This window comes from Falco cherrug, chromosome 5, assembly GCF_023634085.1.
Source record: "Falco cherrug isolate bFalChe1 chromosome 5, bFalChe1.pri, whole genome shotgun sequence".
Classification (NCBI taxonomy): Eukaryota; Metazoa; Chordata; class Aves; order Falconiformes; family Falconidae; genus Falco; species Falco cherrug.
The window spans coordinates 75,104,697-75,128,932 of record NC_073701.1 but is presented as its reverse complement, the minus strand read 5'-3'; the positions used below and the strand labels follow the sequence as shown (position 1 = coordinate 75,128,932).

The 24,236-nt window shown below is 39.5% G+C and overlaps 1 protein-coding gene across 12 annotated transcripts in view; it reads right to left on the bottom strand.

The window, feature by feature from the left end:
- Window positions 1-24,236, bottom strand: part of MAGI2 (membrane associated guanylate kinase, WW and PDZ domain containing 2) — a 755,689-nt gene that overhangs the window by 31,443 nt on the left and 700,010 nt on the right. For 6 of the 12 annotated variants that reach the window (XM_055712103.1, XM_055712104.1, XM_005443453.4 and 3 more), the window contains 4 exons: window positions 20,003-20,188; window positions 15,899-16,073; window positions 12,715-12,955; window positions 10,970-11,113 (listed from right to left, as the gene is read on the bottom strand). In XM_055712103.1, coding sequence (XP_055568078.1) covers window positions 10,970-11,113; window positions 12,715-12,955; window positions 15,899-16,073; window positions 20,003-20,188 — 746 coding nt within the window. Of the gene's footprint in view, window positions 1-10,969; window positions 11,114-12,714; window positions 12,956-15,898; window positions 16,089-20,002; window positions 20,189-24,236 lie in introns of all 12 variants that reach the window. The other 6 variants (XM_027811483.2, XM_027811485.2, XM_027811488.2 and 3 more) reach the window with 1 other exon arrangement.

The window sequence follows — 24,236 nt, the reverse complement described above, 5'->3', positions numbered from 1 at the left end:
AAAGCTGCATCCAAACAACAAAACAGAAAAGAACATGAACTCTGACAAATTAAAGGTAAAATGACAAAAAGGTTTTGAGGAGGAAAAATGCTAAAATATAAGACCTAAGAATATACTTTCAAAGATACCAGAGGTGTGGAGCCTGTCAGAGAACGAAGATCTCAAAAGATAGTTTGGGAGCAAGGTAGAAAAGACCACAGAAAATAGATTAATTCTTTGCTTCAATGCTCACTAAAGAGGAGGGCAGCAAAACTCCTGCAGAGGGTCTGCTCACCACAGGGTGCGTCTCAGGAGATGACTCCAGCTGCAGGGTCAGTGGCAAAGATTTTATAACAAACTGATGAAATGGATAGTAAGAAACCATCAGAAGTAGACAGCTTTCATCCTCAGCTCTAAAGGAATTCAGATATGAAGCTGCTGAACTAGTAGCTACAGGATGTAATCTACTGCCTCAATCAGTAAATTGCTGAACAGCAGCAGAATGGGAAGCGGCAAGTGTGACACCAGTCTGTAAGAATGGGGCTGGAAAGTAAGCAAGTGAGCCTCATGTACAGCTGAGCAGATGGAAGGAAGCAAAAAGGATGGTGAGTGTTAGCTGGCACATAGATAGTGACGTATAGCAGGGAAGGGTCAGCGTGGCTATTGTAAAGGGAAGCCATTCCTCACAAATTTACTGCAGGTCACTGGAGCTCCTGATGACTATATAGACAAATGCAAGCTGGTCAGTATACTTATGTTTTCAGAGAGCTTTTAACAGTAAAGACTTCAGTAAAGGCTCTGCTGTGGGATGAGAAAGAATAGGGTCTTCTAGGTAAGAGATTAAAATCTAGGGAAAACATGCTTTAAATAAGTGCTCAATTTTCACAATCGAAAGACCTTACCGTAGTGACTATTCTGTTCAGCATATTTGTAAATGGCACGGTGAAGAGGTTGAAGATTGGGGTGATAAGATTTGCAGGCAACACAATAGATTGTCAAATAGATTGTCAAAGCTAAACTTAGAGTTAAAAGCTGTAAAAAAGACAGCACAATACCGTGTGTTAAAGCAGCAGGTGAAATTCAGTGGTGCTAAGTGCTAGGTACGGTACATGTGGCAAATTAAATGCACAATCACTCTAAATTAACCATTACCTTGAAGAGACAGATCTCATAGCCCTTGTGGTTAGTTTGCTGACAATGGCCGCCCAGTCCAAAAACCAAACAGAATGTGAACTGAGAAACCATCATTATGGCATTTAAGAGCACCAATATCTTGAACATTGCAGATAGTTCGGGTGCTTCCACCTCCAAATGAACGTGGTAGATTGAGAAATGGTTCAGAGGAGGTCAGTGAGGCTGGGTGGGGTAAAGGAAAGCTCCCTTATGAAGCAAGATGAAATAGACTGGTAAGCGTCAGTGGGAACAAGGTGGACACGATATAGGTCAATAGAATAAGGAACAACATGGAGAACGAGGAAGAAATCATAAGATTATTATGTTGTAGCTACAAACAAAAAATGAAGCTTTTTTCAAACAATACAAGCATTTAGCTTTGGAATCCATTGACATAATATATCAAGGGTGTCAAAAGCATAAGCATATTCAAATAAATGGTTAAAAAACACTCCTAGATACAAACTATGAAAATTCTAGCATTAAAAAAAAAAAATAATCTGTAAACTGCTGATTGCTAGGGGCTTGGATGTTGTTATATCCAGTGAAGAATCATTTCGTACTTGTCCTATATTCCTTTCCTAAGCATCCTCTATTTGTCCTTGTTGGAGTGAGGATACTGAGCTGAGTGGGCCATAGGAATGGGTTTAATATCTGTATTCTTTTACCTTCACAGGTGATCTCTCCCAGTTTCTACTTGTTGCAGTTTGGGAAAACACAGAACAGAGCCTGCCTCTGTCGTTTCTATTGCAGGACAAAGTGTTTCAATTATCCAAGCAGCATCATTTGGTGTGTTTAAAAAAAAAAAAAATTCTAACACTCTTGATTCTTCATTTTTTAAGTTAGGGCTAATTACTTTTTTAGACCTGAAAACTGCTATAAATCTTCCATAAAATACAGATTTAAATACGGTGTCTGCCTGCCAACTAAGTATTTTAGTCTTAAAATTTCATACTAAGGCGTTTTTAGCAAGATTATTAACTCGTTCTTTTTCACAGCTGTCTTGAATAATTTTGCTATTAGGCACAGAGTTACAAAGATGCTTTGAATGTGTCAGATTGAGTACATTTTTGCAAGAATGATGCTAATTACATGTGTGAGGGGAATATTTTTTTCCCCTTACCTTTCTGCAAACAAATTCTAAAAAACACACAGACCTGTTTGGAGAAATGCTGAATAATAGTTCACCTACAGTTAATTCACTCTTGATTTATTAAGCTTTCATACTGTCAAAATACATTCAGGATCCCTGAGGACCTCGGTTTGCAATTCTTTGTTGTGCAGACACAAGAATGTTGATCAGCTTTATGTCTGCATGTGAATATATTCTTCCTTGAGTTCTGCCAATTACACTAACCTGGCATTGAGCTCCTCTTGCCACAGGCTGGCATACAGCTCACACGCTCGAGTATCTCAGCGGAATTCCCAGAGTTCAGATCAATCACACCTAGTCTCACTACAAGTTAGGTTGGACAGTGATGTATGTAGTAGGGAATTGGCGTGTGAATGGGATTAGCCCACTGGGACGTGCAATTGGGTGGGAAAGCATAGATAACATCTTCCCCTACTGTTCAGATGGATCACAAATCACAGAATAAATGGATGGCACTAAGAATATCTTCGGGTTTGTGCCCCACTGTAATGGCAGTGTCGACATTCACTGAATGCTACTATGAAGGTAAGATTTATATTACTGCATAAAGCAAGCCAGGCATGCCGCAGGTTTTAAGAGTAAGTGCTACTTATGTAGAAAAGATTGGCTGCTTAACGGACATGAATCACTCTGTAGGCATTTGTCTTTTAGGTGTGCGCACAAGACCTGAGTCAAACAGAGGCTGGTGGAGCACTGTATGCTCCTGAAGTATACTTCTGTCCCTTATGTATGGGTGTAACATCAATATTTTATATCTAAATATTGACAAGTGTTCAGTGGGGTTTCTGACAGCCTTCTCAAGCCCTCACTCCTGTCAAGTGCTCAGCGGCTGACTCCCTGCTGCTCCCATCTGGAGAAGACCTTTTTGGCTCTTAGGACCTACCACTGCTCCTTGCACCTTTATGTTTGCTGTGACTAGAATAAACTTGCAAGAGGGTTTCCAACAGCAATATCCACTTTTCTCCTATATTCTCAACATAGGTTTCACTGCCTTTTAAGACCTGGAGATTTGCATAAATCATTCAGCAGTATATCTCAAAGTCTTCAGCTTTCTTTCTGATCCAAAATAGGAGTCCAATGTTTGCTGTGGCAAAAAAATAAGTATTATGCTGGTCAATCCTTGGTTTATTTTTGGATACAGTGATTGCCCTAAATGTTTGTAAGAAGGTCATGACTGATCAAGCCATTCTTGCCGCCTTCTCATTGCCTTGCTGCAGCTTTCTTATTGGAAATGTCTGTGTCTGTCATCTACTACCTCTACTGTGTGACAGCTGCTTGCCTCTTATTTTTAATACTTTTTGCTCTAATCACCATCAAGTGGAGATGAACTACTTTTTTTACTGTACTTACTGATTAGAACCTCAGGTGTATTCCACTGAAGACTGTAGGAAAGAACCCTTTAACATTGGGCTAATCAACAATGGAGCACCCCAAACATGCTCCGTTCCTCATTAACAAGAAATCTAGCAGAGGCTCTACACCAGCGAGGAGGCAGTGCAAATTGTGGGGGCTGCATGGCAACATGCTCTTAAACATTTCAATTTACTGTAGAGTAAGTAATCATACATTCTTCCTTTTGAGCTTTTATTGGATGGTCTCTAACAGTAAATCATCAGTCCTGTTGATGATCAGTGCTTTTTCATATTTACACCTTTCCTTTGGCAATAGGTCTACAAAAAGCTGAGAGAACCCTGCAAAGACTCTGTTCTGGAGGGATTGAATATAGTAGTAATGTGTGGAGAGCAGAATCACAAAAATTTGGAGAATGTATCTGTGTGCGAAGCTACAGGAGCTGCATGTGACTTCTGGTCCAAAATTTGGCCATAGAATGGGAATCTCACAAAGAGTATATGTGGCAGTCCAGCCATTTCTGTGTGGATTTTGTCTTCTCTGAGATGCAAGACAACAGCTACTAAAAGTACATTTAAAAAAGAATCCTGATTACACGTGGTGATATGGACTTAAAAGAAGTGCTTGTGGAAGCTATATTATGTTCAAACCTCAGACAGGGAATGATTCCTCAGTTGGTGGAGACAGATGACTTTGATCTTTTAAAAACCTAGAAATCAAGGTCTGCTAAAAACAGATATAGTGATAAAGTGACTAGATGAACGCCCAGCTAAACGTGTGCAACAACAAGCAATCAAGAACGCAGAAATGGAAAAAACCCACGATGAACACAAAAGCCAAAGACTTCTGCTTTGCGTGGTATAAAAGCCTTTCCAAATGCTGTAGGGACATAATTAACTAAAGCTGCTGTAAACTTTGCCTACTCTTCAGCTCTGCCTATCTACCCATTGAAGCCAGAATAGCTCAAGTGATTTCTTGGTGCCTGACTTGAGATATTTGGGAGCGTCCTTCTCCGGGGAGATCGGTTTATATTCCCTTGTTAAACTCCACTGTTTTACAGCATCTACAGAGCCCAAATAGGTAGCTGTCTACACACTGCCTGTTCCTTTGAGAATCCTGAAGAGTTAGTCTTGATCCTAATTAATTTCTTCTGGGAGACACAGTTAGTAAGCCAGCTATTATATGACTGTTCAGAAACCTAGCCTCTATGCTTTCAAAGGGGACTTAGAATTATGTCTCCTATGGCTCAAGAGTGGGATTTAGTATCAGGGTATGAGTTTCACAGGTGCTGTCCCTCTTACTGCAAACATGAATGCACACATATTGTCAGAAGGAAAAAACCAGAAGAAGTTGCCTGACCTTGTGTTTAGGACAGTTAGAAAGAGGGAAATGTCATTTTTGAATGCTGTTGAGTGCTCATACGTGGGTTTTGGACAGCAGTTTCAAGAGTATGCTTATGCCTTCCATGATTTGAAACTTCAGTTCTGTTTCCTTCCAGAGACAGACTCCTTTTGTCTGCCTGCCTTTTTTGACCCTTGGCTCTTAAATACTGAATTCTCTCTTTTTTAGCTAGAAATAGTTACTGCTGTAGGTGGATGAAGTTTCCTGAATAACCACAAATAAAGTCGGTGCAAACTGTTATCATGGGAAAGGACAAAATACGCAAATTGTGTGAGTTTGCAGAATGCCGTGAACCTGTCCACAGCATAGGTTGGTTACTGCTGTAGAACTCATCACTCTGCTGCTCACTCCACAAGCTAAAACAGATAAAGCAAGGCCGCACAGATTCCTATGCAACAACACAGGAGCTCATAACTGACCCTGTAGGAGCTTCCTGTCCTGTGTGCCTGTTTTTATCTCCAGGTGTGAAACAGAGAGGGGCACAGACCGCAGGAAAAGCAACAGGGAAAAGGACTGAAGAGTCAAAGGAGGACTGCAAAGCATGAAAGATATAAAATTCTGCAGTGCCTGTATTTCAGATGTCTGTTCTGCAAATATGTAAGAAAAAATATACAAGCAAATGAGAAAAAGCATGCAGTATTAAGAGATACGAGGGAGCCAGAGGGAGGACTAACTGGTGTACATGGACTGAGAAAAACACATTGACAAGATAATAAAACTAGAAATGTCAGGGATGAGAAGTATGACCTTCGTGGAAGATGTGAAAAAAGGATGGAACTCACAAAGTGACAAAATGACACAGATGCACATTGTGTATAAAAATGCACATTTCACCCTCATTCTTCATGAGTTTCACATTCACTAAACCCATTTGCACAAGATACTCTGTATCTTTGCAGCCTGCAGCCACAGGCTCTTTGTTTGATGATGGTTTCAATAAACATGCTGGCTACAGGAGATATCATTCAAGGCCGTAAGAAATCTGTTGATCACATCTCACACGTCTTACAAACCCTACGACCATCCTTAACAATTCTGAGAGCAGTCAGTAGTTCCCCATCTTTAAGACGGGAAGGGATAGAGATCTGCAGGCAGAGCTCTGCTGATCATTGTCCTCAACTTGAGACAAGAATAAAACATGAGTTATCATCAGCCTTATCTAAATAGATCTATAAAATTTTTGCCAGTAGGGTTTGAATCTTCAAAGGCTGTGGGGACTGTGCTCCACATTGACTGTGTTAAGTCCCTCATCTCAGGTGACTGATTTAACTTGGTACTACCATCATGGATAGTGTGTGCACCGTATCCTTGCCCTACTCTGAGACTAGGCCTTGTAGCTGTATTTTTCAATATTGCCATCCCCAACTAGTCTCATCCCCCACCCCCACCCCCCACCCCGATATTAGGATTGCTTGAGAAATGGAGTCCTGATATGCTCAGACCTCTGGCCAGGTTGGGATAAGTTATCAAAGGCATGAATAATTCTCCGAACTTTTCTTGTGGTTCTTCTAACACCTCCTAGTCTTACACAGCACAGACATGGTCCTATTCAGCCCTTTTTTGCCATGGTGTGGACAGAGTCTTGTATTTCTGGTACTCCCTCATCCTGAGGAAGAAAGAAGGGTGGAGATAAATTTCTAGAACTCAGAGCTCTCAGTGAGTCTGTCTGCCTTTTAGTCTTGTTTTCCCTTGTAGTCTTTTCCTTAGACCTAATGAAACTTTTGTTACTCCCAGTTTGTAAGATGTCTTGCTCTTTGTGAAAATTCATTTAGTTTGAGTCAAACGTTTCAAGTTCTGTAAACCTCTGTGGTGGTAGGCTTTTCAGAATTAACTGTTGCAGCTTGCTCTCTGCTCAAATGTCCAAATTAGGAGGGAACTATATTTACTTCCAGTGTAGCGATGAGGTTCCCCCCTAGAGAAGTCTTCTGTGAGGCATGTCCGTTATGTCTTATCCATGAATTAACAGTAAAATTCTGCTGAAGTTATTTGTGGTATATGACCTGACATATGGTTTTGTATGAAGTTACACACTTAAGGCTGTGGCTACCCAACACTGGTTGAGAACGATTTATCAACCATGCAGGCAGTGGACACATGAGAAGAAACACTTCTTCCTGTAGACTTCTGGGTCCTTTGATGGACATCTCCTTCCCATGTCTAGTGACAAGAATCCAAGTTAAACTAGGATGTATGCTTTGGCTTTCTGCATAGTCTATGAGCCCAAAGAAAATTCTCAATGCATGTAAAAGTGCCACAACTAAGAACAGAGTAATAAGCCTGTGAAAGCTTTAAGGGAAGAAGTTGTTGAACCTGAAGACATAACGCAGTGTCTATATAGGCTGGCAGAAAGGGATCCTTGAGTAGAAAAGCAATATGCTGGTGAGACTGATGAACTCTGTATGACATCAGCTCACTTCTCTCCCACCTTTCTGGTTGCCAGAACAATTCCACAGAAAATCAAAGTAAAAAGCTCCAGCAGTCATGAAGGGCAATTAAAGACTATCTTAGATCTCTTAATCCTGAAATGGAGTGTTCCTCAGTGGATTTGTTTCCAATAAAAACACAAAGTGCCTAGCATGCCATTCCCAGTGGGAAGGAAGATCAGGACTTCTGATTGGAAATGGTGGCGTGGCAACAAACTTCGTGAAAGCTTATTCTCCCTTCCATCAATCTTTTCAAGTTCAGATGTTCTGGCAGAGCCAGTACTTCCAGTATTTGTCTATGAATCTGTTCGCTCATCTGCTCCCAAGCTTCACTGGAGTTCATAAAAGGCTGAAACTCAAACTGAAAGTTTCATATGGATGCCCCAATTTTGGTTTCACTTTCTTCATGTTGTTTCACCATTGCCTTTTTCTAACTTTCTCTTTGCTCCTGCTGTCGGTATATTGTATTCCTTTCACACTTACCTTCCTCAGTAATGGATCTACTCTGCTTTCTTTTACGAGAGACAATTCCATACCGGTTCCTTATTTACATCTGATTTCCTATAATCTTATCTTTTACTTCTTTAGATGTATACTCTGCGTCTGTAATGCATAACACTTCTGCATGTATTTAGATCTCAGAATCTTTTGAATGTGTGCTGATAGACTTTCAGATATTTTAACGTGTATCCAAGTGGAATATAGCTGCTGGGCTCAACCTATCACTACGGTTCTGCAGTGCCCACTAACAGAGTACAACATGCAGACTTCTACTTGCCTGGAGCTGTTTTCAGTTAGAGATTGCATTGCTTCAATTACACAAATTTATAAACTCACTAGCATAGATGTAGCTCTATTACTTTAAAGTACTTTCTATCTTTTTTTATTACTATTTCTGTAAAGTAGGGAGATTTATATCAATGTGAATTTGCATTTAGCAGGGCTTTTGCTGGCTACAACTGCACTGACAGCAAAAACGTTATTTGTGGAATACGTTTACTTATTACATCTAAATGCCTTACAGGTAACATGTTTCATTGTATGATCTACTTTTAAAATCTTAACTGCTTTAATTTTTCTCTGCTTGGCTTGGTGAGTGGGATTAATGGTGGAGTTATGTGCATTATTTCTTTCTATAAGCATGATCTGCACATTGTGTTACCTGTTTCATGTTTTCCTGTAAGGCTCCAGTTAAAGAAGGCTGTTCAAGAATGAAGAAACAGGAAGCAAAACAATAACAGAGATAAGCAGATCGTGAGAAGAACTATTAGCTGCAGGTGCTCCTGTTAAGATCCTACCATGGTTTACAATCCCCAGTGATGAAAGCCTAGGATCAGATAATCTGATCTTTAAAGACCATGTGAAGTGAGAAGCCTTTAACAGATTTTTGCATATTTTGCTATAGAGATGCATCTGCAAAACAGAGATACAGAACTGCAGCAAGCAGACTGGTAGTGCCAGCCAATAAATAGGAATAAACCTGTATTATTAGCAGCAGATCTAAATTTAGGACAGGAGATAGGTGTACAGAGCTCTGCTTCCTTCGCTAGTCTTCCTATATACTCTATTCCTTTCAGCAATTATTATTTTTTATTTTGTTTTTCTATTTTTCTTTTGAAGAAGCTCTTTCTTGGGCTTCTGCTGTCCATCAGTTACAGGTCACTGGAGATAGAAGTCTTGCAAGTTCCAAACCCATCTGTGACTGACAGATTAAAATGGCTGTTAAACAGAATACAATACAAGACTCAGTGACAAGGCTGGAGGGTAAAACTGATTCCAAAGAACAACACTTTTAAAGGGGAGAAAAAACCTAGTTACAGCTATCTGGTCAGAATAACACTTGGCTATGTATTGTGGCTACATCAACAAAAAAGTTTTAAAATAAGTTCTTTTGGAAATATTAACATCTTTCATTGTAAAATTTGTAAAAAAAAAATTTGCACACTTTTTATATTTAGACTATTTACAGAGTGGATAGTGCAACTTTATTTTGTGGTTTAATAGGTTAGTTTTCTGCCCAATACAGGTTATTATTGGAAAAGAACCCTCTCCAAAGGCATTGTTCTTCTGTTGTTCTGTATTCTTAGCCATGTGTTTCCAAATACAAGATTCCAGAGCTTACTGAAAGCACAACTTTTTCTCCAGCTTTAATCACATTACGGTTGCTAATGTACATCTTGCTGACTGTGACAGTGCAGTAATAGAGGAAGGTATGAAACCATTAACTGGAGAAGACATTCTTCAGTTAAAGTTCTAGCTGCAGCATGAATTAATCTCTATTTCAAACAACAAATACTCTGGGAGTATTTCTCAGTTACCAGTTGCCTGTCTGCTTGCCAACCTGGCTACCTGGTCCCAGGGACTGTTTATGCCGTGGCTCCCTTACTCCAGCTCCCAGTGCCAGGGGCTTGCGCTCCATGGTATGCCTGAGGACTAATGGAATGCTACAGCTCTACAAAGCGAGCAAGTTACGAGTGACCTGAAGCAGTCTCTGACTGTATATTTAGATGGGTGGCAATGCTTTTCTGTATTAAGTCAAACTTGATGAGACTCTTAAGATCTTGAAATGGAACCTGAGTAACAACCATGACATTTGCAAGATCTGCCATTACTCCTGTACAGAACACATTTTCTGTTGCCCATCTTTATAATTAAATATTGGTTCAACAAGGCTGCACTGATTAGATACATAAACAATTTTTTATGTTGACTCTTGGCAGTCTCACCTATGTTCTCTCCTTCCTTTTGTGTACTCCGTATTCTGCAAGCTATCACAACCCTTGATGAGTTTTTACCTCCTTTTTAGCACAACTGGAGATATTAAACCCACCTATTTTTTATTAGTTTTTTTTCTACACAGAACACATTTTTTTAATCATGGAATTTCTAAAGTGAATGCTTTTAGATTTAGTATTTGAACATAGTGTTATTATGACTTCTACCAATACAGGACTCAAATGCACTAAGACCTATGCAGACAAATAGTGACAACTGATCCCTACAAACAAGGCTGAATAAATAAAATTAGGAAACAACATGAAGGTAATTTGATTAAATTAGTAAAATAACACAGACCAAGTCTTAGGTTTCATAGTAGTCCAATAAATGTCATATAGCTATCCCTTTGCTTTTGTGATTAGAGACGTAACTGTTAATTATGCTGATGTTATTATCAAAGAAACATCAAAATTTTTGTCAGAGATTTTTAAGTTGCTTAGATATGAGTGAAAGAATAAGGAGAAAAAATGTATAATACAGTAAAAGCTGTTATCAACAAGAAGTAATATATTTATTCTGCAACAAAACTACACAGACCTACTGCTACGTGTTTCGACTACTTGAACTCCTACAGAACAAGTATATATAAAGAGGTATGTGGCATTGGTTCCTTAAAACCTGATTAGAGATGAAAACACTACTTTCCCTTTGACTCCATCACCAAACATATCTGCGAATGTTTAAAAAAATTGTTGCAATGCATTTTACTTACCCTCATCCTTCCATTTCTTATTGCTGGTCCATCTTCTGCTAACCTCAGCACATACAAATCCATTTTGTACTCCCTTCCTCCTCGAATACTAAACCCAAAACCTTTGGCTCCTTTCTCCAAATCAACGGTGAAATAATCAAAGTCCTGTATAGACAAATACAAAATGAAAGACAATTAACCATATGAATGTCATGGTATAGATTCCAAAAAAATTCATCTCTTCAAACGTTCATCTATCCAATTGATATAAGCAATGGGACCTTCAAAGCGCACTTCTGCACTGACAGGCTTTGGCAGTTTCTGAAAAGTGACTTTAGCAAAATGTAAATGCCTAAGTCCAAAACCACCCTGAAAGGGCAACTTCCAGCAGCTGCCTGACACCAAAAGCTCTCTAGATGGTTTCCATATTCACCCTCAATACTTTCACGGCACCCGAGTATAAGTGCTTATGTCTACGCAGAAGTGCTGATTTGGCAAGTGAGGTGACAGGCAGTTCCTGTATAAACATCATCACGATTAAAAATTAGTAAGAGACACACTTCCTAAATTCCCAGCAGAACTTGACGTGATCAGCATGCTGGACTGCATGGACTCACAAAGTACAGTGACTCTTTTCACTCTGGTTAAAACATGTGCCTTGAGGAGGAGGGAAGAAGTAGATTTGTTTCACCCTTTCTGTGTCCTGCAGAGACTTAGATTTGTCTTTACCATTTTCCCTTGGTGGACCCTAACTGCCACCCCGTAGAGGGGTCTGGGTGGAAACTTGCTCTATTACTTCTGATCCGTTGGCAGCCACGAGCACAAGAGCCATGCGACCAGGAGAAAAACAAGAGCAAGCCTGGGCTGTGTAGACCAGTGGTTAGAGAATTAAACTGGAGATGGTGAGAAACAAGCAGTCTAAGCATCTCTCCAGATGCTAAAAAGCATCTTATAGGGTATGCACATGGGGATAGGGATTTGCTAGTTAGATGCTAAAATGCATAATGTTTTCAGGGTTCTCTGGATCCCACTTAGGAATTTGGATATTTTCATTGATATGGTTTGTGTGTCTGGCTTCAAAAATATGGACATAGAGACCATCTATATATGGTTCCATCATATAGTGTTCAGAATTTTACAGTCTCTTATTTAATATATTTTTGACCTATTTTTTTTCTGCCTTTATGTAAGGAGAAAGGAAGATTTTTGAAAGTCTGAACTTCGGGCTAATTCTTCAAACCTTCAGAGCTGTCAGTAAATATTTGTCATCAGCCGAGTCTTGTCCAACTTAACGTAACTCTTCATCTGCTGTTTATTTCTTTGAATTTGTAAGATCATGCCTGATGTCAAAGAAACTTGTTGCACAAGCTAGTTTCTCTTCATCCAGGCTATTACCAACAGAAATGTGTTTTTATCGGTAAGGATTCACAGTTATTTATCTATTTATTCAGATGAGCTAAAATCTTTGTTTTCAGCTATGCTGTAGAAATGCAGTCTGACTTAAGCACATACAACTGTTTGATGACTGTAATGTGTTCCTAGGAACAAAAAAATTCCTCTGGTGATGCAAAGACAGCTTATTTTAGAACTTTTATTTTAACTCTCTATTTAACTCTATCTCTCTATTGAGAGAGATAGTAACTCAGAGTAAAAAACAAGAAAGGTGCCTTTTTCTTCTATAATGTAGTATTTTTTACTGATATACATGATCTCTCCCTATGGATCCTAACACTTTCTTTTTATGCTCTAAGTATTTCAGTTTGTACCTGGGGCTGCCGGTACTCTGACAGAGGGTACTGCCTAGTGTCAGGTGAATGCTGCCTGTAATCCATCAAGGGTGGCTGCCTGTAGTCCAGAGGAGGTGGCTGCTGGTAGTCCATCACCGGAGGATGCCGGTAGTCCAGCGGAGGCTGTCGGTAGTCTGTTGAGGACTGCCTGTAGTCTGTAAATGGAGGTTGCCGGATATCAGGTTTCACATCCTGCCTGGCTTTTACTTCTGACCTATAACTGAGAAAGGCAAAATGATGTCGTTTCAGAAAGTGGCAGAACATAAAGAATATGTGTTACACACCGTATCGAGGAGTTAAAGCAAACTGCCTGACTACAAAATCGCATAAACCAAATTTTCACAGAGAAGCAAAAACTTTCAAGGGTAAATAGTTGAGGCATCCAAAAACAGTGAGTGCTTTTGAAACCATGAACATAAGCCATTTTCCCGCAGGTCATACGGTGCAATTTTCCAGGTCGTATCAGTGAGATCAGGATTAGGCTCAAAGGAACAGGAAAAGCATCTTGATTCCCACTTATCTTGCCTACTTGGAATACAAATGTGCATGTGAGAACACCCAAAATACTCGCTATGAAATAATGCGCTGAGTTTATAAAGTGCTTTTTTTCCAGAACTGAGATTGCTAGAGAGTAAATAAAACATCAGTGCAGACATTTAAAGCCCCTCCGTTTCATTGACAAACTATTCTTGTGAACTACTTAAGGTTAAAAAAGGATACATTCTTTGTACTAGTTATCAAAGAAAACCTTTCATTAAAATATCACATCTGTTAATAAAACAAATCCAAAAAAATAACTCCATCTCAGCCAAAATGAGCACAAGAACTGATAACAAGAAAAATATTGCTTTAATTGGTAACTGGTTACAGGAAGATAAGGCCTAATATTTCAAAGAAAAAGTGACTTTCTGTGACACAGTGACTACTTAACTAATTCACTTAGATGGGAATGAGTAGCTTCCTTACCACTAATCAGTGTGTAATGTCATTTCACACTTCAGGGTGAAGTAAGGACTATTTCTTACTGCAAACCTCTGTACCTCAGCTGTGTAACCTGCTGAATGGGCACGAAGGAAGTCCTGAAGCTTTTTAGCAAGGTGATTCTATAATAGTGGTTTGAGTTAGATTTAACAAAAGTTTTCACTTAGCGGACATTTTTACATTCTTGCCTAGGTGCCAAAGGAAATGTTTTTTTCCTATACAGGAAATACACATTTCAAACTCCGCTTTAATAATTGTCTGAAAGTTTTCAGTCGATCAAGTGACCATGTACATGTACATATGCAGGTACACGGACACATACAGACTATGAAAGGGGTTTTGAAATGTACTTAGTATTAAAAAAAATACATTCTGAAAAAAATTAGAGCATTGTTTTTGATCATGCTAATTTATTTTATGAAAAGATAATCTAAACATTTCAAAATATTTCAGACAGGTTTCAAAAATTCATTACTTTATTAGTGCAGTTACAGTAACACTATGGCAAATCTTCCTACACACTAGCTTTAATTAGCTGAATGTCTAACCAGACACAAAAATATCAGAACTATTTCCATTTGACTCTTCTGAGAAAGCAGCCTGCTGCCACATGTTCTTTTAAAACCTCTACATGACATCTATAATAAGACCTGCATGTATACATGCAATCCTCTTTCTTTACTCAGTATCATGGTGCTATTAAAAGAAGATGGAGAACAAACAGGCTTACCGTGATACTGAGCCTTATTCATATTTGAAGTAAAAATACTAGCTAGTATGCCTAAGGGTTGTAGATATCTAATAGCATTTTGATTCAGAAACAATGTACATGGCTATATAAACAAGCTGTAATCTGACATAAAATCTATTGAATAATGATACTATATGAACTAGCAATAACGGACCTTTTTCTGGCATAAAAGTCATCCTTAGGCAGGTTCCCAATACACCACCACAGCAGTATCTCAGAAGATGCTTTTATTTACACGTGGAGGCACTATAATTTTTGCTAAATATGTAAGTGGTGACATGACCAATTATAGCTTATGCTTTTCAGTACAACTATTCCAGAATTTCTTTTTGGAACTTTAATTAGTAGTTTACTGGTCCTCTCTGAAAGTTCCCAATTCAACAGACATTTAATACTGACTTACAGCTGCACAGAGAGATTTTTGTCAAAGCTTTGCATTGGATTTTGTCAGAAACATATGTCTTCTAGGAGATGACGACTTTTGGAAAATTTACTCGATGAAATACAAGGCAAAAAAATTTGCCAAGTGTGACTAATTGAGAGAAAATGATTTCGGGCAAGTAGAAGTGGTACATCTGTTAAGCAAGGAGAATTAGAGGGCATAGTGTCTACATCACAACTGAACTCACGTTTATCTCCAGAAGCAAAAAGTTACAATCCTGTAAGGAGCATCTATTATTTGGGGAAAATGTTCTTGATTAAGTATGTTGGTTATTCAAGGTTAGCATAAAGACAGTCAGCGTAATCAGCCTCATTTAACATGCCCAAAATTAATGCAAATACTAAATAGTGTGGATTGGAGATCGCAGAAAGTTGTATCATCCCACAGCCTGAGCATGCTTTTTATATATACAGCTTTTAATACCAGCTGGTCAGATTTCTATCCCCCTACCATTTAATTTCCATTACTGATAAATTTATCAATGCATATGCATAAATTGCATATGAGAAATTGGCTGGGAAATGAGAAAATGACAGACTATAGACAAAACCTTTAATAAAAATATCTTCCTGACCTCAGAACTCTAATAGGAAAAAAAAAAAGAAGTAAGATAATGAAAACAAAGGCTATCTCACAATCAGGTACTGATATACCTGTATTTTGTAAGTTGTAGTGATATATGAAAGTAGTATGTTCGCAACGAAACTTAGCAAGGAATACTGCCGTATTTAGTTCCTTGGCAAGCATCCCGATGGATGTTTGAGAAAGGTTGGCTAGACTCTTGTCATAACAACGTGTTTCATACCTGAACAAGACTTGCAGATCACCCTGGCACACACAACTCATGCCCTGCAAGTGTAATCATGGGACCGTGGCCTCTCAAAGCCCCGCAAGTGATGGCTCACAGCTGCCAGAAACAGCATAAAGACCCAGCACAAGGGTGTCCTGTGGTCCTTACAGGAGGCAGAAGCTGGAGGAGCTGCTCTTACCTGTTTTCATGCCCCTGCAGCTGGAGGGGCTGCGGAGGTGGTGGCTGGGTGACGGGGCTGTGCTGGGCGACGGGGCTCTGCTGTGCCAGGGGGCTCTGCTGGGCCAGGGGGCTGTGCTGCTGGGCCATGGGGCTCTGCTTCTCCGAGCTGGGGGCTGAGGCTGGGCTGTTCAGCTCTGTGTAAGGGGAAGCTGGAGATTAAAGACCTGTCACAGCACGGCATTTAATAAAGGGCAAAGGTAGACAATAATAATTTCTGGTCACATACTACCTCTGAATATTTATGCTTTGTCGCTTTTACTCTCTTGGGTTATAATTAGATTTTAAGACATATGAACCTAATGTGCACCTTTTGATAGTCCGTGGTATCTGCAATCTTGGTCACTTCTATAACTCTGGTTGACACCTCCATTATTTAAAACCCAATTGAACAAGGCAAATTGCTTCCATGTTTAATGTTTTCTTTTAAAGCTTAGAAATACTGATCATAGAATAGTTTGGGGTGGAAGGAACCTTTAAAGGTCATCTAGTCAACCCCCTACAGTGAGCAGGGACACTTTCAGCTAGATCAGGTTGCTCAGAGCCCCATCCAGCCTGACCTCAAATGTTTCCAGGGATGGGGCATCTACCACCTCTCTGGGCAACTTGTTCCAGTGTTTCACCACTCTCATTGTAAAACATGTCTTCCTTATATCTAGCATGAATCTACCCTCTTTTAGTTTAAAACCATTACCCCTTGCCCTATCACAACAGGCCCCCCTGAAAAGTTTGTCCCTGTCTTTCTTACAAGCCCCCTTTAAGTACTGAAAGGCTGCAACAAGGTCTCCCTGGAGCCTTCTCTTCTCCAATGCACTCAATCCCACTGACTGTCATTGACGACGGTATTATGTTGCAGCACTCTCAAAGCTAGCCAGCTGCAACAAGGCTTTTACCACCCCATACCAGGTTAACTTCAATAAATAGTTCCCGTGCCTTGCCTCAGCACGGCCACCAATCCCCCACAAGGTTTGAAAAGTTCATCTACTGTCTGTGCTGTTTCTTCAGCCTCTTCAAGCCAGTCCACTCTGCTTCTTGTCTCTTCTACATCCAGGGCACTCTCTCTCCTCCCTCTGCTTCTCCCAGTGCACTCTTCATCCCATGCTCCTCTTCCATACCCCTTAGAGCTATTTAACTACTTAGCAGGAACCAGCCACAGCTGCACATTATCCGCGTCAGCCAACCCACCACCCCTGAAGCCAGCCCACAGCTGTGTATTATCAATGTGAATTAACCCGCCTTCATTCCTCTGTAATTCCTCTACAGTATCAAACAGCACGGGTCCCAGTATGGACCCCTGCGGGACACCACTTGTCACTGATCTTCATCTGGACACTGAGCTGCTGTCCACTATCTGCTGGATCAACCAATTCCTCATCCACTGAACAGTTCACCCATTAAATTTGTATCTCTCCAATTTACAGGGAAGAATGCTGTGGGGGACTGTGTCAAAGGCCTTACAGTAGTCCAGATATGTGACATCCATAGGTCTTCCCTTGTCTACTGATGTATTCACTCTACCATAGAAGGCCACTAGGTTGGGCTGGCAGGACTTCCTCTTGATGAAGCCATACCGGCTGTCTCAAATCACCTCCCTGTCCTCCATGTGTCTTAGCATAACTTCTAGATACTTGAAATACTTTTCATTTTGAAAAAAAATATTTAAAAAAATTAATATAATTTTTATTGTTTTCACCACTGTTATGGGATGACAGACTGTCGTCACAAAAGTTAAAACACTGGTGTGCTTGTGTTAGCTCCTGCTCTCTTGGAGTTCAGCAAGAGTTTCCTATCTTTTTTAAATCTTTGGCAACTGTGAACAGTAAAGCCAATCTCAATAAATTCTGACTAACCAGCTAAACCGATGTTTTATTTCACTGTATTGTGCCAAATGACGAGGGTTTCATATTGAAACACTGCAGAAAACCAGAATCCTTCTTTCCAAACAGCATAAAATTAAAAAAGACAGAGAAGCTGGGGTAGGAAATGTGGCCTTGTTACAAATAAAGGATGCCAATCTTCCTTCAGGCTTCCCACTGCACTTGGGGGAAGACACATTTGGCACTGGGCTCATATTGAATATATTTCTCCTGACACACTGGCAGTTATGTTGCTCATCATTTACCTGTTAAGAAGCGTAAATGAGAAAGACCCACCCACAAGAAGACAGAGCACTGCAGAAGTAATTGCTCACACATTATCAACAGCAAAGGTACACATTATATTTTTTTATTCCTGCTTGCAACAGAATGAGTGAGGCCAGTGTGGCATAGTGCAAAGCATCCAGAATGGACAGGCATATGGCTGAGCATCCCTAACAGCAACAGCGATGTGTGATCCAGATCTTGCCTAGTTTAATATTTGAATCTAGTTTGGATTTTGAATTATTTTATTTTTTAACATGTGAGTTTGTCCCCTATGACTGCACATTTCTAATGGCTCTCTACTTATTTAATTTATGCTCATAATAATTTAAAAAAAATTTGGTTACTTTATTAAAAATCTTTTCAAATTAGGCTTAATTGTCAAAAAACCTTGTATATTTGCACTCAAACCATTCCTCATGTAGACATAAGCAATACTTGTCTGTGTAATTACTATACTTAAGGCTTTAATTGCCCATTTTGCATCTGTGAGTCTCTTTTGTATTGCAAAGTTTCAGAGATGAAGACTGGGAATGTTGTCCCTCATTTCTACATTACTCTCATAACTATGGATGAAATAGTCAAATCCTAAGCTCTTCTAAAACTGCTTTGCATTTATATGGTATTTTTCACCTGAAAGTACATTACAGAGGTATTAGATTTTTTCCTCTAATTTTATAAGCTGGGAACCTAATATCAGAAGGCAAATGAGGTGTCCAGTGTCACATAGTCATGCAGGGAAGCCATGCCTTGGGCACAAATCGTTTCCCACCACTAGCACCCAAGAACATCTTGTAGCACTGCATCTCAACTGCACCTCTGCTTTCCTTGTAACTTAATGTATTCCTCTCTAACACTGAACTACTAGCAATTTGCTAATGAGTTAATCCAGGTTCCAAGGAGACTGAAACAAGCCGCACGGACTGCATGCAGCATCACACTTTGTAGATGCTTGCAAAATGGGCCTCCAGAGATTATAGAGCAGCCAGCTCTTTAGTGTGAATCCTGAACTTGTGTATGCTTGTGTTTTTGCCTTCACTGAATTCATTTAACGGAGTAGTTAAGTTCCCCCAGTGGCAGTCCCTGGCCAGTGTCAGGCTATTTCCTTGTCCTGTCGCTTCCTTGTCCTGTTGCTAGATGCAGCAGCAGCAGGTGAAGGTCATCTAACTGGAGCATGGATCATTAAGTAATTACATTACTTGCTGTGTGACATTCCTAGCTCTATCAGTATTTGTTGCTGAGATATAAAGCCACAGCCTCATTAATATGGCACAATTCATACACCAGCATGGCACATCGCTAACCTAAAAATAAGTCCTGAAATCAACCCTGAAACCCATGAAACCAACATCAAAGGATATTCACTGATTGTCTGTGGAGTAATGATCAGAATAACGAGTCTGTCCCCTTATCCTCACCCTACAAATGAGATAATTTAGCGTTCAGTTCTTTCCTGCCTTGTGCATTTACGGTGATACACGTGGAGGAAATTACCAAATTTGAACTATTCTTTCACATCACTTTTTGTCACAGTTAGCTGGTAGCTCAATGTGCCTGGTGACAGCCTTTGCAGTCTCTCTTTGCAAAACTTTTGGTTGGTTTATAGCAGGATATAAGGGAACAAACTCAACCTGGCTCTCTTGTCAGGTGCTTTTCCATGTAGAAGGCAGTTCTTACAAAAGACATTAACACTGACTCCAGTACTCAGCTTTCTCCGGGTTTGCTTTAAATACCCTTTTCATAACTAGAAACCTTTTCAAGAATTCAGACGTTATTTGAGCTGGTTCTAAGGCTGTAATTTTGGTGTGCTGTACATTACAGCTGAGAAAGCGAAACAAAAGATGTTCTTTCAAGCAGTGACATAATTCAAGCTAATTGGAGGCTACTTAAAATTTTCTTCCTGTTTTTAAGGGCCATTGACTTACCCTCCTGAGGAATGATGCGAAGAGTTACACTGAGACCCGCATCTTTAATTAGCTTCACAATATCTGCATGAGGCATGTTAATAATAGACTGGCCATTCACAGCTAAGATCCGGTCTCCAACTTTAAGTTTTGCACAGCGATCCGCAGGACTTCCATCAATTATCCGCCCTATTTTATGGGGTACGGCTAGACAAGGAACAATAGTCACAGTTAACATATGCTGAAACAAGTTGTGATGTTCAAGCAAAAGAAAATGTTTTCATTTTGAAGAAAGTTCTACATGAATTAAAAACAAGTTTGTGTATAAATATAGAAGAAAATAAATTCTTATACAATGTCATTTGCATTAACATAGTACAGATTTCACTAAAAAATTCAGAATCCAGATGTGCATATATACGTGGCATATACATATGAAGTCCAAAATCAGTTTATACTTCAGCTAGTTTGCAAACCTGGCACGTAACTAGATAATAAACAGATCAGGAGAACAATAAGGCATCAAAAGAGTGAAGGGGATAAATTTGCACATGAAGTAGTAGTCATAAATTGTCTCCCACCTCCTGGTTTACAAAATTTCTTTATTTGTATGTTGCAATAGAGGCGCTAGAAACACCATTTATTTTATATACAAATAGGTGTTGTTACTGAAAATGCCCAGGGTTCACTAAATTGTCCTCCTACTCCATTCAGATATGTTAATTGATAAGTAGAAATCATACTGAAGATTTATTGAGATGCTCAGCTTTCTAATTAGATACATACCAGCATGAATTTACAGTTAATTTTGAGTGCATAGACGCATTTATTACATCAAATAGACACACACTCCCTTCTTTACACATTACAGATCAACTTTGCTTCCCCTTTTGCTCTTGTCCGTGGTTCTCCACCTCATCCATTCTCTTGCTCTGTCTTTTCACTCATCTTCCATTGAATTTTCTCAATATTACTCGATCTTTCTCCCAGTGTTTCTTCCCTGTTCTCCTCTGGTTTTTAACTAAATGCATATACCATAGCTAACTCTTCTTTTCTCTGTATCTAGGGTCCCCCAAAAAGCATGTTATTTTTCTTCCTCCTACTCATAAATATGCTTGTCATAATTAAATTTTACTATATATTCTATTAATATCCTAATGGTAGAGTATCCCTCGCCAATCCCACACTTCAGTCTTGGTAAACTTAGCACAAAGCAGCTCAGCCTCACTATCTACCTGCAACTAGTGTTTAACAACAGTTGTGTGTGGGGGGTTTTTTTTGAAAAATAACATATCCTTAAAATTCTAATATCTAAAAAGAACTCAGAAAAGGTGAAAGAAAAGATTAATCAAACTTTTTTTGGCAAAAAAATATGCTATCAATGCTGAAAAAAAACAAAGCTCTACTAGGAGATGTGCTCAGAATACATCACTGCAGAACAAAATTCTCAGCCCTCTGATAAACATTCACTGAAGGTGATGGTGGCAAACACAGATTGCACATCTCAAGCAAAGTCACAATACACATACCTCAAAGTGACTTCTGTTTCTAGTATGGACGCAAGTGTTGTTTACAGTGTTAAAAATTATTTTTTTTAGAACTAAAAATATAAGTAAGTACTCTGAAGAGCAAGCCATAATCAAACTGCATGTTTCTTTACCGCCATAGTTCAGACAAGAATATGAATTAAATTGTGGCTTTAGTAATACAGACAGAAGGAGCGTACTTCAGAGATGTCTTGCTGCTTAGGAAAAAAGCACCTAATTTATGTCACAATGCCTAAACCTTTCTATGTTTTAAAATACACTAAATATGAATAGCCACACTTTGCACAAAACCTGCATTTATTTTGCCCTCAATGCAGATATATAATTGCTGTGCATGCATTTCAATAAGTAAAGTAAAAGAATAGCTCAACACTGAAACAGTTTACATTCACATAGCGCCCTTCGCATTGAATCAATTCTTAAAGCACCACCAAGAATCATTTATGCTAAGACTAAAACTTGCCTGTTTCTGGTATATGTAATAAAAGATCTGTCTGAAATTACCGTGTCTGTACTACACATCAATGGAGATCTGAAAATGAGACTGTCTTATATGAAAAAGCAAGAAATTTAGTAGGAAGAAAGAAGGGGAAGCATGATGGCCGAGATGCCATAGTTAAAATTCTCATGCTTGCCATTTCTAACTCTAAAGAAGATGTTTTTACTAGCCTAAACAATTAAGTAGAGGCATCCTTTCAGTAGTGAGGGGCGTGGGTGGATGGGTGGGAAATCCTATTAATTTGCCAGAACAATTTTTGTTAGACTTCTTGCACCTGACAAGTGAATACAGCAGATGTCTGCATGTTTGAGATATCTACTAACATCAAAGCTGGAGGTGGGAGAGAGTCTGATTCTGCTCCAAACCCTGAGAAAAGGGAAGGGAGGGAGAAAGAGGAGGAACTCTGTATTTAATTTTTCCTTCCATTTAAGCCTAATGGCCTTTACCTTCCTGACAAAGGTATCTAGTCTAAATGTTTTGGTATCACTGCACTCCCTTCATGCTGCCAAGCTAGAAAGGATCAACACTAGGTGACCTTCAGAGCAAACGTTGTGTCTGTCAAGGTACCTACCTTTTCTACCACACTTTGGTTTTCACGGATTTAGTGCTCCTCTTCTGAGGCTCTATTGGTGCAATGTGTTGTCATATGGTCTTGCTGCAGAGTGGGGTGTGGAAAGCTTTTGCAGAAGGAACCTGACTGCAAAGGAGACCACTGGTATGCTGTATCAGGATTTTACGGGCAAGTCCAGTGAGTTGGTAATGGAACTCAGAGCTGTTCAGCAGTAATATCCCAAAGAGTTTATGGTCTCTGCTTGCTTTTCCCAGTGGAGTTCTGCCTGAGTCTCCTCCTAAGCCACAATATCCTGGCCACTGTGGTCCCTGCTGCTGCCTTGGGAGGGGAGGATATATTTAAGGATTTATTTACAAGCATGAGTGCTTCTAAGGGATGCGGGTTATTTGATGTGCGGGTTGTTCACAAAAATATGAACGTGTTAGAAAACTTACAATTTATAAGAGCCTTTGGAGGTGAAATACTTACTGTGAAGGGATAAGAAGGAGCTACTCTCATAGGGGATTCATTAGGTAAAAGCTAAGGAACAAGAGTAGGAATGAACTGTGAATTTCTGTAATGGAGAATTTTCATCATTCAGAACGGTCACATCTAAAACTGGTGTGGCAGAGCTGCAAAACTGTCAGTACTGAGTGGGCTGAGTGAAGTGGCAGACAAGACACCATGAAAAGAAATGCAAGATGATGCGCATGGGGAAAAAATAACCCTGCCTAAGCTTAAGCAGAGATAAGCCCTAAATGAATTATTACCGCTCAAGAGATCTTGAAAAATATTAACTCAGTAAAACAGTAAATAGAATTTTAAGAGTTAGAATAAGAACAGCAAATGAAACAAACCGTTGCTAGTTACTATGTGAACCTAAAGTCTGAGTATTGCTGATAGCTTCAGCATTCTCATCTCAAAAATCATAGCGCTGAACAAGCAAAGATTCAGTGAAAGACGGCACGGCAGTCAGAAGCAGAAATCAGCCTCTGCTCCAAGGAGCAGCCCATCAACTTGCTCTTTGCAGCCTGGAAAAGAGAAGGTGGGGCAACGTTCTGGAGGGCTAGAAGAATTAAAGGATTAAAAAAGGGATTAGACAAATTCACAGGGATGGATCCACTGTTGATTAAATCAGAAAGCTGTGGTAGTGAAAGCTGAGGCGATGCCTGGGGAAGGTCCCTGTCTGCTGTAGGTGCCACCAGTCACGGCCACAGACAGCGCGGAGCTGTGTGGCTCTGATCTCTCCCAGCTTCACAGGTCTCTTCTTGGGAAGAAACCTCCTATGTTTGGCATTTAATTAGGGCTTTATTAACACATCACATTTTTTTCTTAAATTGCATCCTCAGTGCTTTATTTTTATCTGAGCAGGTAATTTAATAATGTAAACTTTTAAAGGAAGTCCCACATCACTTGATTGATGGTAAACGATTCCACTCACCCTTAAAAATTTTTACTAATCTGTTCACACCTCTTTTAAGAATTCAGTACAAGCTGTTCTCCAAACATATGTACGTTTTGAACAGTGGCAGCACGTGCCTGCATTAGACTGCAGAGAATTTGATCCATTTATTTGAAAACACTGAGTTACCTGAGCAGCATTAAATATTAGCAAGCTATACACAAAGACTTGGATTTTTGGGTTTTTTGTTTTGTTTT